Raw genomic sequence first — 18,042 nt, forward strand, 5'->3', positions numbered from 1 at the left:
TTCCACTTTAATAGACAACATTTCATTCAGTGGCACATTTGACTTCAGGCTCTGAAGAAACTGGATTTCTACACTTACTGAGATCAGCACAAATTAGAGATGTAAGCAAATAGTTGACTATCTGAGAAGCAAATGCTTATTGAATAGTTGACTGACTAGTCTCTTCCCTCCCTCCCTCCCTCCCTCTTCCCCCTTGCTGCCTCTATCAGAGAGATGCAGCAAGGCAGGGGAGCAGGAGCCGGTGCTGGGTGGAACTGTCTCTGTGGGGGGTAGGGGAGGCAGAGGCACAGTGAGAAACAGCATGAGCGGACAATGAAGCAGTCCTCACTCGCACCGGTTCCCACTGTGGGTGTTTCTGCTTTTGAAACGTACAAGAGCAGAGAGCACGGGGTGAGCAGGGACTCAGGCAGCAAGTGCAGGGGGTGGGGGAAGACAGGAGCTGGTGCTGGGAGGAGCTGGCTTAAAAGCTGGTTTCCCCCAGTACCATCTCTGGAGTGTTGCCTGTCGTCTTCCCGTGGGGGGGCTCCCCCACCTCTATCAGAGACAGCAGGGTGGGGATAGGGGGATGCTGCTGTGAAGCAGTCCCTGTCCGCAGGAGTGCCAGTGGGGAGCTGGGCCCCTCCGTAGATACGGGCTGTTGCCACCAAACAACCCTATGTTCGTGGTGGCCAAGGGCTGCAGCAGCCCCTGTCCGTGGTCAGCCCTGGCTGCTGCGAATGGGGGCAGGTGCCAAAGCAGTCTCTGTTCACAGTGGTCAGGGCTGGCCATCACGAACAGGGGCTGTTGGACTCAGCCTGAGCTGAGACCAAGCAGTCTTGGCTCACACTGATCACTGTGCCTCTGTTTTAAATGTAGTAAGAGCCCAGCGACTCTTGTTGCACTTAAAATGCAGAGCCTCAGCGTGAGTGGCTCTGGAGCCAGCACGAGCCAGGATTGGTCAGTCCCAGATGGAGTCAGCTCTGCAGAGATGCTTATCGACTTATTGTATAGTCGATACAAATTATATTGGCAATACGATTAGCCAAATAATTGCATTTTAACATCCATAGTGCACATTCCTTCTGTCTTGCTACTTTTCAAATCTTTGCAACGTTGACTACTTACCTGGGAAGAATTGTTTGTTTTACTTTGTCCTTTCAGTCACAATAAGTTTTCTGCCACTTGTTTCAACAGTAGTCATCGTGTGTCAGATAAAATTCTAGAGTGAAAGCTGGCCTCATTAGCTTAGTATCAACCATTAGCTTTCACATTTACTGTGATTTGAATGTGCGATAGCCACTGGATGAATTCAATACTGGAAAAAAAAAAGTTGCCAGATTTATGTAGAACTGTATCAGCTGCTCTACGGAGACTTGTATAGCTAATACCAAACTAGAATTTTCTTCTAATATTTTAGAATGTTTTTACTTAGATTAGTGTTAGAAATGTAGCCGTGTTAGTCTGGTGTAGCTGAAACAAAATACAGGACTATGTAGCACTTTAAAGACTAACAAGATGGTTTATTAGGTGATGAGCTTTCGTGGGCCAGACCCACTTCCTCAGATCAAATACAGTAGTGGAAGAAAATTGTCTCAACCATATATACCAAAGGATACAATTATATGTGTGTATACACAGACATATAATTGTATCCTTTGGTGTATATGGTTGTGACAATTTTCTTCCACTATTTGATCTGAGGAAGTGGGTCTGGCCCACGAAAGCTCATCACCTAATAAACCATCTTGTTAGTCTTTAAAGTGCTACATAGTCCTGTTTTTTACTTAGATTGAAATTGAAGCCTAATTATGTTAGTGTTTTAAAAACAAAATAACAAAAACCTTATTTTAAATATTGGCTATATTCATAAATGAATGGGGAAAATACAAGTAGTTTCCCTAAAAACTCACTTAAGTTGGTCTCCTCACATTGCACTTGCTCTCTATAAAACTCGTTTTATACCTTCTTGATGTTACTTCCACAGGCCTGATCTAGTTCTTGCACAATGCTGAATTAGTATTGTGCTAATTCAGCATTTACTCTGAGTAGATATGGATAAGAAAGAAAGGGCTGCAATACGTATGGGAATGAAAGTTCTTAGAACTCTGGAGTAACTTAGTTTTATTCTTTAAAATTTTTTAAAAAAATAGCAATTGAGTAGTGTGTAGTCCTTGGACTGTTTGATATATAAACGTTTTGGTTGGCTTCAGTTCAAAGCTGTGGTGGTGGCATTCAAGTGCACTTTACTCTGGATGGAATAAATACTATTTATAATGGCTTTCTAATTAAAATCTACTACACAATACTTTCAAAATCTGTATATTCTAGCCAGTTAGTACTAGGGCTGTAAAAGTGTAGTCATGTTGACTACTCACATTCTTTCCTCCCTGCCCACACACCTTGCTGCCTCCTATATCAGAGGTAGTAAGGAGGGTGGGGGAAGCAGGAACTTAAAAGCTGGTTTCCCCCAGGACCGTTTCCCTGGGAAGCAGGGAAGGCAGTGGTACTGTGGCTCTGCCTTTTAAATGTAATAGGAGCTGGATTGCTGCTTGCCTGGCTCCTACAGCATTTAAACTGCAGAGCCACAGTGAGGGGTAGCGAGCACCCCCCATCAACTAATTGAGTAGTTAATGGAAATTCCATTGACTGCTCGATTAGCTGATTAATTGCAGTTTAACCTCTCTACTTAGTACAATGCTGCTGCTACCTTTTGTCAGAGATTTAGTCATAGAAATGTCACTTTTTCTTTCCCTCTTCAAGACTAAAACTAAATAGGTTTTCAGGTTTCTATTGCTTAATTATTTGTGGTGCCACTAAAAGTTTGACAGGGTTTATCAGTATGTTTAAGATTTGATTCCACGTAGCTCTAAATTAGTTCTTAGGTCCCTCTTTTTTTTTTTTTTTTTGGGTCAGTATCGCTTAGTTAATTACACTCCAATCTACACAAAGATTTGGACTAATTTTTAGTGCTGGCTACATAGAAGTGTTTATCTTTTGGATGAAACCTTAAACTGAAGTCTCTTTTTTTTTTTCTGGTGACCAAATGGACTTTAAATATCCAAACATTCTTGTTAATAAAAGCAAATTAGGCTGTTCAAAGCTACATGTATGCTATGATAGAGAACAGCTACCCAACGCTGAACTGCACTGTGTGTTTTAGGATTAGATCCATAAGGCAACTGCTGGAGGATAGTGGCATGCTATCAGAATGAAGATTTAAATATGGGTTAGGCGGTCTACAATTTTTGATAGGAGTGCTACATGCACTGCTGAGTGTCCTAAAGCCTGTAGTGTCTATCCACTTATACAGAACAGAATGTATAACACATACTAAGCATGAGTGAACAGATTGTTAGTTTTGCCAAGATGGGCTGGCAGTATAGTATTGCAGAGTTATCCAGTCAGCAAAACTGCTGAATTTGAACTAAATGCTGTAGGAAGAAATATGTAAAGTACCATTCTCTGAGAGATCTTTACAATACAGTTCTGCTACTGCTGTTCAGATACTTGCTTGACTCTTACATCTTTCCATGTCCTTTATATCTTTCTTTTCTTGTGTTAGTGCCTTCTTTCATGTTGTCTGTTTTGCCCAAAATTCTCTCCCTCTTGTTGCACTAAGCTATCACGCTTCCTTTGTTCAAATCCCAAACCAAAACATTTTTAGTTCACTAATCCCATCAGTGTTAATCCACCAAAGAGAGTAGCAATGCTACATTTAGAAATGCATTTAAAATACCTTCATGGTTTCTGACTGTATCACTCTCCAAAATGATGTTTGAATTTATAATGTTCATTTAGAATGTGAGCTATTTGGAGCTGGAATAGTCTCCTCTGCTTTTGTGTACAGCACCAAACTCCCTGCTCAGATGATGATAATCTTTTGAATTGATCAGTTTAGATTTGGTAAAAAGTGTTCTCTATATTGTATTGACTATCTGGTGATTTTGGGTTAGTAGGATCTTGTGTTCAACTCCCTGAGAGTGAGAGCTAGCAAGATAGTCCTTCTAATGCAACATACTGCATTTTTTGTGGAAAAGATACTGTCCTTTCTAGAACATTTGATCCTTGGAATTGTTCCCCAGGTTAATCAAGCTTTCTTGTCTGAGAAGAGAGAGCTTTAATTACACATGTTAGAGATGGCACCTGTATAGATGTACAAAGCCTGATGGGAAAAGGAACAAAAGTAGGATGGTGGTAGTATAGTACTTGTACACCCCATTACTATACTATCTGAATGAATTACAATCTTTAATCTAGTGCTGCATTCTGCAACATATCTGCCAGTGGCTGGGGTGTAAAGTCTAAAGTTCAGCAGCATGTGCACTAACAGACTTGCGTGGTCCCTTGCTGGCATGCACAAAAAGTACCCTACTTTTTGAGATGATCTATATCAACACACACTAGGGAACTTTTTAGAGCACGTCTACACTGTGTTTTAAAACTGATGACAGTGGGTCTAGAGCAGTGGATCTCAAGGTGTGGTCCACAGCCATCTTGATGGTGGGATGTAGGCTTGGGACTCTCCCCTTCCCCACATCAGGGAGCCTGTACTAACACTTCAGTCCCATGGCCCCCCACGAGGTTGGAGCGCTAGCTTCATGCTGCTGGGAGGCGGGGTGAGCCTTGTGGGCTGGATCCAGTTTGTGTGGGAAGGAAACTGCTTTGCATGCTGCTGCTGCTGCTCCTCCTTCCAGCTGGGAGAATGGCAACATAGGAAACTGTTCACCTGGAGGCTTTCCCTGCTGCTCTCATTCATCAGAATCAAAGGCCAATGGGAGCAGCAGGGTGTGATGGTGATAGTGGTGTCTGAGAGAATGGAGCTAGGTAAGCATCCCTCATCCCCTCTTACCCAGACCCTGCACCCTCACCCTTCCTCCCAGGCAGACCCCCTCCCCCATATCTGTACCATACCTCCCAGCCAGACCCTGCACTACCACCTCCTCCTGCACCCGTTTTGTCGTCATGGCTTGTGGTCCACAGAAAGGTCTGCTTTTAAGCAGGGTGGGCCACAGGCCAAAAAGTTCGAGACCCCTGGTCTAGAGGGTTCAGCTATGCCATGGCACTAAAATCAGCTGTGTAGATGTTCAAGCTTGGGCTGAAACTTTGAAGCCTGGTGAGGAGAGGCAGGTTTCAGATCTGGAGCTCCAGCCTGAGCCTGAATGTCTACACAGTTTACTTTTAGCATTATAGCATGAATCAGAGTCTATAGGCCTGGGGTCTGAGACTTGCTACAGATTTTGAAACAGCATAGACATACCCTGAGTTTGTACCAGCAGGGTCTACAAAGGCCAGTTAATGCAAAATATGCTGGAGCACATAAGAATTTACACGTTGGCTAGTGTGGACTAAGGCACCACGTAGCAAGTCCTAAATTGTAGCTTCATTGATCCTTGAGGCCTAGGGTCGAGAGACTTGATGGTCTCCTTTAAGATGGTAGTTGTTTGCATACCAGTTGAGAAGGAATGTTCTGTGAAACTGATGCTCCCAGCCTACCCTGGTTCTTCAGATATGGGAGAGTTTAGTGTTAATCTTTATTTCTTATCTCCCACACGGTTGCATGATATGCCAAGTCACTGAGCCACCACGTGTGTGGTGGTGATGGTGGAGTTTCCAGAATGGTGATTTTCCCTTTTACAGCAGAATTGGTGATAATTTTTCAGGGGGGGGGGCACAAAACACCTATTTAGCAACTTTGCCACTTATGTAAACTTCAGATACATCCACCTTTCAGAAGAGAGGGTATCCTAAGACACATTAAACACAATTAATTTCTTTGCCTGCTTATCAGTTGTAATCTTAAATTGTAGACAGTTCAACACCCTCTAAAAGTGCAGTAAAACAGCTTTGTCTTTTCTTATCTTTATAGTAATGAATGTTATAACCATTGAAGACTATAAGAGCACATATTGGCCAAAGTTGGACAGTGCCATAGATCAGCTTTTAACCCAGAGTCCTGGTGACTACATCCCTATCTCCTATGAACAAATATACAGGTAAGGAAACCTTTAAACACAACATAGCTTCTTTTCAATTGAATGCATGTGTAAAAACCTCTCTTAAAGTTCAGCTGCCTTTGATTTTGTTTACTATATAAAGTGCAATCCATTTACCAGTGATGTGGTTAGAATGAGGAAAAATAAGCTGTCCAAATACCATTGCTTTTCCTGTCAAGGGGATTAAATCATATAGAAATAAATGCATTTTATGCTTCATGTTTTTAAATAAAAACCATGATCATCTTGAATCAGTGAAACTATAAAAATAACAGTGCGGTCTGTAGAATTTTGGTGTAAAATGCCATTAATTATGGCAGTTGAGGAAGGTGATATGGTAAGAAGTTGAGCGTATGCCTCAAGTGACCTTTTAGAGACTGTCTACACAGCAAGAACACCTTGGAGTCTGTCAGCTGATTTGGTCCTCCCTCTCCCCTTGCCTGGCTTCAGACTAGGCTTCAGCACAAGTCAAAATGCCTACTCTACTATATTGAGCTCTGCAGCACAAGCCTGAATCAGTTGGCTTGGCCCCTGAGTCTAATTGACATGTCTTTTTTGCTGTACAGACACATCCTTAAAAGCCTGATCCTGACTGGTTTTATTGGGTGAGGGCCTGTCTGAGGTATTCCTTTCAGTTCTGGTGTCCTATGTAGCCTGAGTACCTGCAACCCCTCACCCAGAGAAGTGGTCTCAAGGACTGCAGGGCCACGGGGGCACAAGCAGGGCAGGGAGGCAACAGGGATCCGTCGTGCTCCTACATTCACTAATGGTGGTGACAAGTGGAATGACCTGGCCCCAGCCCGCTCCACTGCCCTGGCTCCCAGCTGTGTTGCTCAGGTGAGAGGACTTGTGGAAGGGGTGGAAACCCCTAGACTTGTGACAAGGGTGGAAACTAGTCACTTATCTGATAAGCATAAGCTTAGCGGATAGTCGGGTAGTGATTTGCTTCCCCGCTCCCCCCCCTTTCTGCCTTTATCAGAGATAGGCAGTGGGGGGGAAGAGGGGAGCAGGAGCCAACGTTAAGGGGAGCTGGCTGAAAAGCTGGCTCTCCCCAGCACCATCTCTGAGGTGCCGCCTCAGTACGGACAAGCTTAGCACTCACCAGCTGACCTCTGATAAACAATTGAAATAATATATTAATGCATATAGCAAATCCAGACCGAGTTGTGTGTTTTCAGATAATTAGGTTTCCTGTTTAACTCTTTACTCTTTTAGAAATAGTTATAGGCAGGGCTTGACAAATGCACTCGCCCGCTTGCCCCTGGTGAGTAGATTTTTCCACCTGGTGAGTGCAGGGGCGGACTGGCCCAGTGGGCCATTGTGATGGGCTGGCCGAAGCCCGCACTACGGGCGGCGCAGCCCCATCTGATCTGCCAGCCGGCAGAGGAGCACAGTGCTGCTGGGAAGGGGGAAGTGCAGTGATTCTTCCTACCGGGCTGCCTGCGTGCAGCTCCGGCGCGAGGAGGCGGGGCGGGACGCCAGGACGCTGGCGTGACCTGGCCCCGCTGATGTTAAAGGGCCACGGCAGCTCGGCTCTGGCCGTGTGTCCCTGAGAGCTGGCTGCGGTGCACGGCACAGCCAGGGCCCACCCCGCTGGCTCCAGTCCTGCCACGGCCCCAGTCCCCCTTTGTTTCCGCGCCGCCCATTCTCCACGCCTCCCCTGCACCCGGACCCCCTGCTCTCCCTCTTCTCTGCAACCCTTTGGCTCTGCACCGCCCGTACACCCCGCACCCTGTTCCCCCCCCAATCCCTGCCCCCCCACCTCTGTGCTGCCCATTCCCTGCACTGCCCCTAGACCCTGATCCCTCTGCCCCTCCCGTTCCCCGTGTCCCATTCTCCGTGCCTCCCCTGCTCCCCCGATGCCTGCCCCCCCACCTCTGTGCTGCCCATTCCCTGCACTGCCCCTAGACCCTGATCCCTCTGCCCCCCCATTCCCCACGTACCATTCTCCGTGCCTCCACTGCACCCCCGCACTCTGCTCCCCCCGATCCCTGCCCCCCCAGCTCTGTGCTGCCCATTCCCTGCACTGCCCCTAGACCCCCATCCCTCAACCCCTCCCATTCCCCGCGTCCCATTCCCCGTGTCTCCTCCATACCCTGCTACCCCTGATCCCTGCATCCCTCTGTATCTGTGCTGTCCCTGCACCCTGCTTCCCCTGTGGGTCGGGAGTGAAGGGTTCTTGCCCATAAGGAGGGGCTGGACAGGCCAGGGAAAAGGCTGCTGTGACCCAGCAGTGAGTGAAAGGGGGAGTTGACTTGAAGCGCCTTTGCCTTTATGGAAAAAAAGGAATGAAAATGCTATTTGTTATTTATAGGGCTAAAATGCCGAGACACAAAAGAAAACAATCCCCCCTTCCCCATTGCAAAATGCAAACGTGTAAAAGACAACAACAAAGGGCGGGGAGGAGGGGCAAAGAAGTTTTGCTTGGGGCAGCAAAAAACTTAGAGCTGGCCCCCGGGCTGTGGGGAGGGGAGGGGAGGGGAAAAATATGGGGAAGGGGCTTGTGCTGAGGGGAGGAGGTCAGGAGAAGAATAAGAAGAAGAAAGGGGAAGGCACCAAGGGACAGGGGTTCAGGAGAGACAAATGCCAGGGGGCCAAGTGCAGGCAATGAGGAAAAGGGCAGGAGGGGAGGTGTCAATGGGAGCGGGGACAGGGTAATGCTGGGAGAGGAGAGGGTAAGGCCACTGAGGGCAAGAGGAGGAGGAGGAGGTGCTGCGAGAAGGCTTGAAAGAAGGGGTAGGCATGAGGAAGGCGGGGATGGAGCAAGGCATCTGTGAGGGCACAGGGGCATGAAGGGAACGGGGGCAGAGGGTGGTGAGGGGGTGGGTATCAGAGAAAAAGAGAGCAAAGGGGGCAGGGGCAGTGAGGAAAGGGGGAGGTACAAGGAGGGTGCAGGTGCCAAGGGATTCTGGGGGTGAAGCAGAAGGGCAGACACCTGCAGGGAAGGGATCAGCACCAGAGGAGAGAGGCAGGGCAGGTGTGTAGAGGGAGGATTTAGGAGAGGGGATTAGAAGGGGTAGCTCTCACAATCAGAGTGGGGCTACTGGAGGAGTGGGCACAGGGTGGAGAAAAGGGCTGGTGGAGGGGGGCAGTTCTCAGGTAGGCTGAGGGCAGTGAGAAGGGCAGGAGTCAGGACAGCATAGCGTGAGGGGTTGGGGGGCAGCAGGCACCAGGGAAGCTGATGGAGCAAGGGGAGGAGACATGGCAGCAGAGAAAAAAGGTGTAGGTTTATAAGATATTTATTAATAACCTGGATGATATTTATTAATAACTTATTAGTAATTACTGTTCTTATTCTTATTAGGAATTTATGCCATTAAAAAAACACTTTTTGTGGGGGAGGGTGGCGAGTCCCATTTTTTTCTGGCGAGTAGGGTTTTCCATAATTTGTCGACCCCTGGTTATAGGTTATAATCATAAAATGAATCTTATATTTTCTTAAGAAGCTAATCATAAGGATAAAGAATTGTACATTTCTCCCAAAAGATTTTAATCTCTGAATCAACAATCACTATTCAGATTATGATAGTGCTTACAGGTTCCAATAGAGATAAAAGCCTTCACATTTTTCAGAGTTTAGAAGCAAAATAGACAAGGTAGACCAAGTATAGGGAAAAGGAAGTGTTTTTTTTTTTTATACTGAAACAGAGATGAAGAGACTTGCTCAGTGTTACAGGGATTCAGTAAGAGTAGCAGGACTTGAACCCACATCTCTTTATCCCAGTCCAGGGCCTTAACCAGAAGACTGTTTTTTTCCCCTCTCCAAACCTACAAATAGCTACACATTTTATCTTTCTTGCTTTCTGAGAAAAAGATGGAAAAACAAAGACCGTTTGGACTTTAAAACGTAAGGTTTACGAAATAAAGGAGTCAATTCTTCTCACACACAAAGTACTTTAGTAAAGTCTGCCTATACACTGAATATTTTTCCTGTATCCCTAAGGAGTAAAAATGAGAGACAATCAGTAAAGAGCATCTTTCAGAGGAAAAAAATCTGAGATAGATGGATAGGCTTTTCTTGCACTTTTTGTAAGATCTCTTTAAATTAGGGATGTAAAATCCCATTTAATTGGTTAACTGGCTAAATGTAATGTTTAACTGGTTAATCGATTAAAGGACGAACGCTTCAGCCCAGGTGGGCTGGAGCAGCCTCCCCACCTGCCACGACCAGGCTGGAGCAGCCCCGCTGCCACGGACAGGGGATGGTTCAGCCTGGCCAGAAGCAGCCTCTGGCCATGGTGGGCCCTGAGAGGTTGGAGCAGCCTCCTGCCCATAATGGACAAGGAGCTGCTCCAGCCCCCACCGATTAACCTTTCTTATCCCTACTTCAAATCTAGATTCTAATTTTTTATTAGATCACCATTATACTACAGTAGATAATTTACAAATCTCAGATTATTTTCCATTGAGTTATCTTCTAATTGTTCTATTTGGGGAGTTGATAATATCTTCTTAAAGTGTTGGGACTGTGCCAAAAGAAATAACGTCTGGTAGAATTCTCTTTCAGCTTCCTTAGAGTAATATTAGAGCACTGATGACTCAGACTCAGACAGCAATCAGGAAGTGAGAACAGGATCTGAAAATGGGAAATAAATTCTAAAATAGAAGTGTTCAAATAAAAACTTAGACACACACCTACATGCATATACAAACATTGCTGCCTAACTACATCTGTTTGCTGTTTAACTACGTAATGGATTGCAGAAATTCAGGGCAGGAGTAGATCTAGAAGCAATTTAAAATACATACCTGCAGAATATCGTGTAGATCTGTTAAATTACATAGTTTCAAGTAAATCAATCCACTTCATTGATTGTGGAAATGACCATATATTGTGCTATGCCTGAACAAATAAATACCGCAGCCATGTGCTATCTTTATCCAAATGTTGAAGAGATTGGTTTTGCAATCCCATATCTCTTGATAAGCCTAATTACACTGTTTCTGACATTTAATGTATTTTTACCTGGTCCAGTCTTAGTACAGTTATTGCTTCATATAGACTTCATGCTAGAAGACTGATCTCATGCATATGGAGGAATCAACATGAGAAACTAAGAGGAGGAGACCTGATGGATAGGGAAATAGCAGTATAGGTGGCTATTAAAGGGGATGGACAAAATGTAGTACAAATTGTCATGGTATTTTGCAGTGTCTCTAAAGGAGTAGTTAGTCCAGAGTGGGCAATAATATGTGATGGGGGGGAGGGGGAGAGGTACTCCAAGAATTTGAGAAGTGGTCAAGAGCTGCACTCTTCCATATCAGCAGAAGAGGTGTGGAGTCTGGGATGGAGGTTGGGTGCAAAGGGAGCTTGCAATAAGGAATTGTGATGTAGGAGAGTGAGTTTGGGTGAAGAAGGCAGTTGTGACCTAGCTTAGGGAACTAGGGTTCAGAGGTTTGCGTGTGACTTTGGGCAAGAGGGGGCTGTGACTTGGGGCAGGGGACGGGGTGCAGGATATGCGAAGGGATATTGTGGCAGAAGGGGAGCCGAGGGTTTGAGTTGTAGGGGGGCAAAGGGTTGGGGTGTCAGAGGCATGCTCTGGCTGGGAGACTTACCTGCTTGACTTCCAGCTAGCAGCCTTCTCAAGCAGACCCCCTGTGGAGGCTACAGCATGGCATTGAGGAGCCTGGGCACTGGCTGCACAGAGGTGGAAGGTGATTGTGCCACTTCCCTCAGGACACAGTTTCAGTAGTGAAGCTACACTCAACGCAGCACAAGGACCAGACTTGCCTCAGAAACACCCCAGAGCTCTGTCCCTTGTGTCATGTGCACCAGATGTGGGCAGGCTCAGCAAGGCAGGATCCAAGTGTGGAGAGGCTTGGTGTTGGGGCCTCCAGATGTGGGTTTGAGAGGGTTTTGGGGGGGGGCAGTCTGAGTGTGCAGGCAGCACAGTGGAGGATCCGAATGTAGGGGAGGGGGAATCTGGATGTACAGGGACTTGTTGAGAGGGGAGAGGCTTCTGGGTGCAATAGGAATGAAATTCCCTCTTGGAGTAGATGTAGTAGAGATTTTGGCCACTTCAGCGGAGAAGGTTGTTTATAGTTTGGCTTTAGCTTGTTATATATTTGCATTACAATAGCACCTAAAGATCTCACCTGGAATCTGAACTGCATAGTGCTTGGCACTATATTGACACACCGTAAGAGGCAGTCCATATTGTAAATTGTGTGCATTCTAAATCGATACAACAGACAAAATGTGGGGCAGAGAAATGAAGGCATAGTGAGGTGAAGTGACTTCCTCAAGGTTAGTGGCAGAGAAAGGAATAGGATTCAGTTTTCCAATCTGGTGCCGTATTCAATAGTCTGTTGTTTCTCTTCACTAGAAGGATTAGCAATAGAATTAACTTTCAAAGGAGCTTAAGTCACATAATTAAACAAATAAACAAGTTATATTAATATAATCTTTTGGGGGGAGGGTGGGATTGACTTTTAAAATCATTTGGTTTAAATCACCAAGTGGAAAGTCTTGATTAAAATCAATGATTTAAACCACCTTTTCCATTTGTATGCTAGTTACTTTCAGAAAAGGGATGTATTCTTATTAGTTAATATAACCATACAAATATAGTCTGGAAGGGACCTTGAGTTGTCATCTAGTTCAGTCCTTTGCACTCATGACAGGACTAAGGATTATCTAGACCAGGGGTGGGCAATAATTTTTGATGGGGGAGCCACTTCAAGAATTTGGAAAGTGGTAGAGGGCTGCACTCGTTCATGATATTAATGGAGGAGGTGCAGGGTCTGGGATGGAGGTTGGGTGCAGAAGGGAGCTTAGGGTAAGGGATTGGGGTGCAGGAGGGAATATGGGGTCTAGGGGTGAGTTTGGGTAAAGGAGGAGGTTGTGACCTGGGGCACTGGACTGAGGTGCAGGGGTGTGGGTTGTGAGCTAGGTTAGGAGGGGATTGTGATCTGGGCTAGGGGACTGCAGTTCCATTTCTGGGAGGAGATATGGGTATAGGAGAGGAGCAGGTTGAAGAAGGGAGGGGGCTGGGGCATCAGAGGTAAGTTCTGGCCAGAGGCAAGTTCTGGACAGAAGATTTATCTGGGTGACTCCTGATGAGCAACTCAGCACTTTCTGAAGCAACCTCCCTGAATGCTCCGCCCCGGCACAGACTGCAGCCATGTGCTCTGTGAATAACTATGAGCCCCAGAGGGGCGGGAGTGTGGTGCTTTGTGGCTGGCTGGCTGTTCAAGCAGGCAGCTCCCATTGGCCAGTGTCTGGCCAGAAACTGGCCAATGGGATTGAGCTGGGGGCGGGAGCAGCATCTGAAGCCTTCTCCCCTTGCCCTATGGCCTTATAGTTAGTTTTTTAAAGAGAAACTGCTCCGTAGCTGCTTTTCTGAGAGGTGGGTGGGGTGAGGCAAGCAGTGTTTGCAGGCTGCATCTGGTGGCATGGCAGGATATTCAGGGCAGTTATTTGTCAAATCAAACATATTGGTTTATAACTAAATGAGCCATTGTTGAAATGAGCCTAGAATTGAATTGAATTTTTTTTTTGTACCAAGGAAGCAAAACTATAAACATTTGCATATATTTATAACACATGATTTATCCAAGCAAACACATTAGCTTAGTATTTTCAGATGAATAATTACTTATAGTTTATGACAGTTTCTCTCAAGGTGGGCTGTGGAGTCTTCAGATAAACAAAACAGAGAGACCTGTTAGCAGCTTTCTCAAAGTGGGCCCATGGCACACTTTGGGAAACACTGGTTTATTAGAAAATGGAGAATGACTTACTGATTTATTAGATATTAACTTTTGACTCCTGATTTGAGTCGTTACATTAAGATAGTAACTGAAGTTTAATTAAACACATGAATTTGAGTTTAAAACTTACTTTGATTAAACCATCTTAAATGTTTTGGATACATAAACGTCTCATCCAAATGTGTTCTATGTTTACAACTAAGTGATTTACTAAACAAAGTGATAAACTGTATTAAGTGAATTAAACTTATTATTTTCTTGTAAGCCTGGGGATATTTTTCAAATATGCCTAAATGAAAGTGACTGAAGTTTATGTACCTACTCACCTAAGTCTCTTGAAAATGACAGTCTCCAAAGTTACATAGGCTTGACCTATTGTCATTTTTTTAAAAGCTTGACCTCTAAAGTTAGATGGTTTTTCCACTGATTCTTTCTTAAGAATGAAAACTAGCCTTTAATTCCAAGTTTGATGCAGGCTCAGTATTCAGCATATTTATTTTTTATTTAAATGTTTTAGGAGATTATAATTATAAGCCTTAACATATTTAGTGTTAAAGTCTAATTTCATTTTAAAGAGGTTTACTTTTAGAAAGAAATTGTGTTCTAAATAATAAAACTAAAAGATCAAATTTAAACTTAAAAATTTGATGTTTAATTTTGATCCACCCTATATTTTGGCAAAGGTGTAAGGCAAGTATTGTAGATATTTGTTTTATTGTGCTTAAGTATATTGATAATGTATTGCTTTGTTGCCATGGGGAAAATAAAGTCCTTTTTAAAGGAAGAACAAATGTTGGTGATTTGACTTAATCCAACCAAACCATAAAATGAGCAGTTAAGGTACCATTTATGTCCTCCTGACCTCATGTTGCTTATATGGTTTATATTAAAAGTCTTTGCCAATGGGTGGCGATTTGCAGTTTGCTCTAATTCTGAAGTTGTCAGCCAAGTTTTATCCTGGCAGTTAATTTTGTGGCTTTTGATAGTTTAAAACTAATTTTTGTGCTATTATTTTTAAAACTGTTTGACAGTGCTGTATATTTTACACGAATTCTAAAGGGAGAAATTAGGAATGTTAAAATGCATTTCTTTGTAACTATGTAACACTGAACACTTCAATGATTACAAATTTACACAAGTGGGGGAGGTGGCTCCACAGGAGCCAGTAACTTGAGGGGATCGCTCCCGCGCTGCTGCCTCTGATAGAGAGGCAGTAGCATGGGTGGAAGGAGGGCAGGTTGGAGCACTGACCAGTAGTCAGCTCCGGCTCTGGGTTGCAAGTGCAGGACCATGAGCAATGGCTCTTGCCTGCGCCCATCCCATCCCTGTCATAGGGAGGGCTTTCATGTAACCGTGAGGCATAACTGATGAACCCAGGCTCATTGGTTAACCGTTTAAATGAATTCACTAACACATCCCTAGCAGAAATTATTTAAATGTATTGGTCATTTTAGGGGAAAGATTTTATTATTAATGTAACTTGAAAAAATCATCAACAGTGTACTTAATATGGTAACATTAATGCTGTGTATGGAAAGAGAAACCTAAAAAGTGTACTGTTGACAGAATTACCAATGTACTTAGAAGTGCATCATTACTTCCTAAGCAGCATTAGGTCCTGCTCCTGCTCTGAACTCCATTATGGAGAGTCTTCATTGAAGTCAATGGGATCCGTGCTAAAAGATTTCAGGATTGGAGCCTTTAGTGTATTAACTGTTGAAGTTTCATCTTGTTGCCTTCTAAGTTGAGATTTGAAGCAATATTTTAAATGTTCAATGTTTTCCATTGCTAACTGTTGTAAAATCATCATTATTCCTATATTTGTTTCTGCAGTTGTGTGTATAAGTGTGTATGCCAGCAGCATTCGGAACAGATGTATAGTGACCTAATAAAAAAGATAACTAACCACTTAGAGAGAGTCTCAAAGGAGCTGCAGGTAAGAAGCTGCACAATCTAATTTTGTTATTTTCCTGGGATCTACCAATGTATTGGAACTAACATATGGAAGGGTTTGCTGTCACTAGACTAATGCCTGCAGTTCAGTAAATTGATACATAATTAATACTCAGATTTAGGCAATAACAAACATGTAGGAAAGGTTAGATTTACAGCATTGGTTTATATTGGTTCATATTTAGTAAGTTGTCATTGCCAGGGCTTGACAAATTAGTCAGTCTATTCGCCCAGGGAGAGTAGATTTTAAGCTGGCATGGCGCAATCAGCGCATGCGCAGTGTGGTCTGCGCACGTGTAGCGTGCCAAACCGCACAGCTGGCAAGTGGGGCTCGCCGCCGCTTGTCAAGCCCCGGTCATTGCAAGCTTTGATAGTGGGGGATCTGAATTCAGTGCAAACCATGTAAGTGCATCAAACAGGCAGGATCTAGCCCATGTGAGAGAGGTACTTGACTCAGCTTTGCTAATCGAAAGCACACAAGTTCACTTTCAACCAGTGTATATCATAAATTGTAGACAACTGCATCTTTGGGGAGGGGGGAGGAACCTTGGTGAGTTATGTATGAAATGGTAAAAAAACAGGTATAAATTGTATGCTGTTGAATATGATTTCTCCGAGTTAGAGACACATGTGCATTTTTCTTAACCATCCCTAGATGTCAGTGGTTTACAACAATTTTAATACAGTTTGTATGTTCATATCATACTCTGCTTTTCTGATATTTGTACAGTGTCTTCCATCCATTTATTTTGTGTATTGTGTCAATTAGAATTTCTAATATGGAAATTTTAATGTAGCATTCTTCAACTAGTCATCAGTTGGTCAACTGGAAGTCTAGGGCATTCTGAAAGTTTTGAGGAAGCAGCTTGAAAATGGGAAACGATAGCTGTACAGCCTCTTCTCGACTTACAAAATGGTTACGGGCCAAGCAATTGGTCATAACTCGGTTTGTTCGTAAGTCGGACCCCATAGAGTTACACGCGACCACGCTGTTCATAAGCGCGGATCGCGTTTGTAACTCGGGGTCTGCCATTTACAACAGCTTTAGTCATAACTGCGAATGGTCGTAAGTCGACTGTTCGCAACTCAGGGAGCAGCTGTACTTCTATTGCTATACTGTAGGTATACTTTTGCCAGGATAAGCAAGAGAACAATTTTTGTAGTTTCTGTCTTTGCAACTACTTTCTTGTTTACAATGAACACATGACAGGTGATAGAATTATAATGGCATGGTATAATGACATGATATTTGACTTAAGCTACAATATTTTGTTTCATATGCAACACATGATAGAATTTGTAATGTGAGGGATCTATGCACATGCACATAGTCTTGTTTCCTACAAGAAATTTCTGTAGAACAAAGAATGGCCTTGTTGGATCAGATGGGTGGTCTCTCTTGCTTAGTGTTTTGTCTTCTGCTGGTGTCCAGTGCCAGTTAGGGATGTGAAGGACTAGTCGACTATGGAATCAGCAAAAGAGGCAGGCGCAGGAGAGATGAGGGGGTACTTCAACGCAGCAGCACCACATAGAGCCTGGGGGCCAGATCCCAGGCTCCATGCAGTGCTGCTGCTTTGAAATGCTTTGTGCAGCCCAGGGCCCGCTGGGGTGTCCCCTGGCTGCATGGGCATTTCAAAGCGGCAGCGCTGCATGGAGCCCGTGATCAGCTGGAGACTTCCCCCACGGATCCTGGGCTCTGTGCAGTGCTGTCTCTTTGAAACGCTACGTGATGCTGGGCTCCCCGTGGCATTTAAAAGCCGCAGCATTGCATGGAGCCTGAGGTCAGCGGAGGAGTCCCCAACTGATCCCGGGCTCCACAGGGTGCTGATGCTTTGAAATGCAGTGAGGGGCTCCCCACGGCGTTTCAAAGCTGCAGCACTGCAGGGAGCCCAGGGTCAGCGGGGGTGTCCAGCTGACCCCGGGTTCCACATGGCGCTTTTGCCGTGGAGGTGCCCTATTGACTAATGGAATAGCCAATTACTCACAATTTAACATCCCTAGTACCAGTTGCTTTAGTGAGAATGAAAGAACTGGCCAATTATCAAATGATCTATTCCCTTCCTTCTAGTCCCACTTGTGGTAGAAAAACTCATTGGCAATAATCCTAGTAGGCAGTTGTGTCCATGTCTACCAAGCCATACTTGTACACTGGCATTTTGGAGAATGTAAATATATTTTGCCGAAGCATTTCATTCTTTTCTTTATGTATTCATAATGAGGGAGGCAGAACAATTTGATATTTTAATCATGTTTTTTTATTTTCACAATTAAGCTCCACCAGTTTATAATAGTTTTCAAAATGCTATCTTTCTGCTCTGTAATCTAGAACTACATGTTCAGTAAGTGATCAAGAACCAATGTAAAGATGTATTGTAAAATAAAACTGAGCATCTTGGTTTCTTTT

The 18,042-nt window shown here is 44.4% G+C and overlaps 1 protein-coding gene across 3 annotated transcripts in view; it reads left to right on the forward strand.

The window, feature by feature from the left end:
• CACUL1 (CDK2 associated cullin domain 1) overlaps positions 1–18,042 on the forward strand; it is an 86,584-nt gene that overhangs the window by 6,439 nt on the left and 62,103 nt on the right. For all 3 annotated transcript variants that reach the window (XM_075935376.2, XM_075935377.2, XM_075935375.2), the window contains exons 2-3: positions 5,846–5,972; positions 15,519–15,621. In XM_075935376.2, the coding sequence (XP_075791491.2) occupies positions 5,846–5,972; positions 15,519–15,621 (230 nt within the window). The remainder of the gene's footprint in view (positions 1–5,845; positions 5,973–15,518; positions 15,622–18,042) is intronic.

Source organism: Pelodiscus sinensis, chromosome 8 (assembly GCF_052426305.1).
Source record: "Pelodiscus sinensis isolate ZL-2025 chromosome 8, ASM5242630v1, whole genome shotgun sequence".
NCBI lineage: Eukaryota > Metazoa > Chordata > Testudines > Trionychidae > Pelodiscus > Pelodiscus sinensis.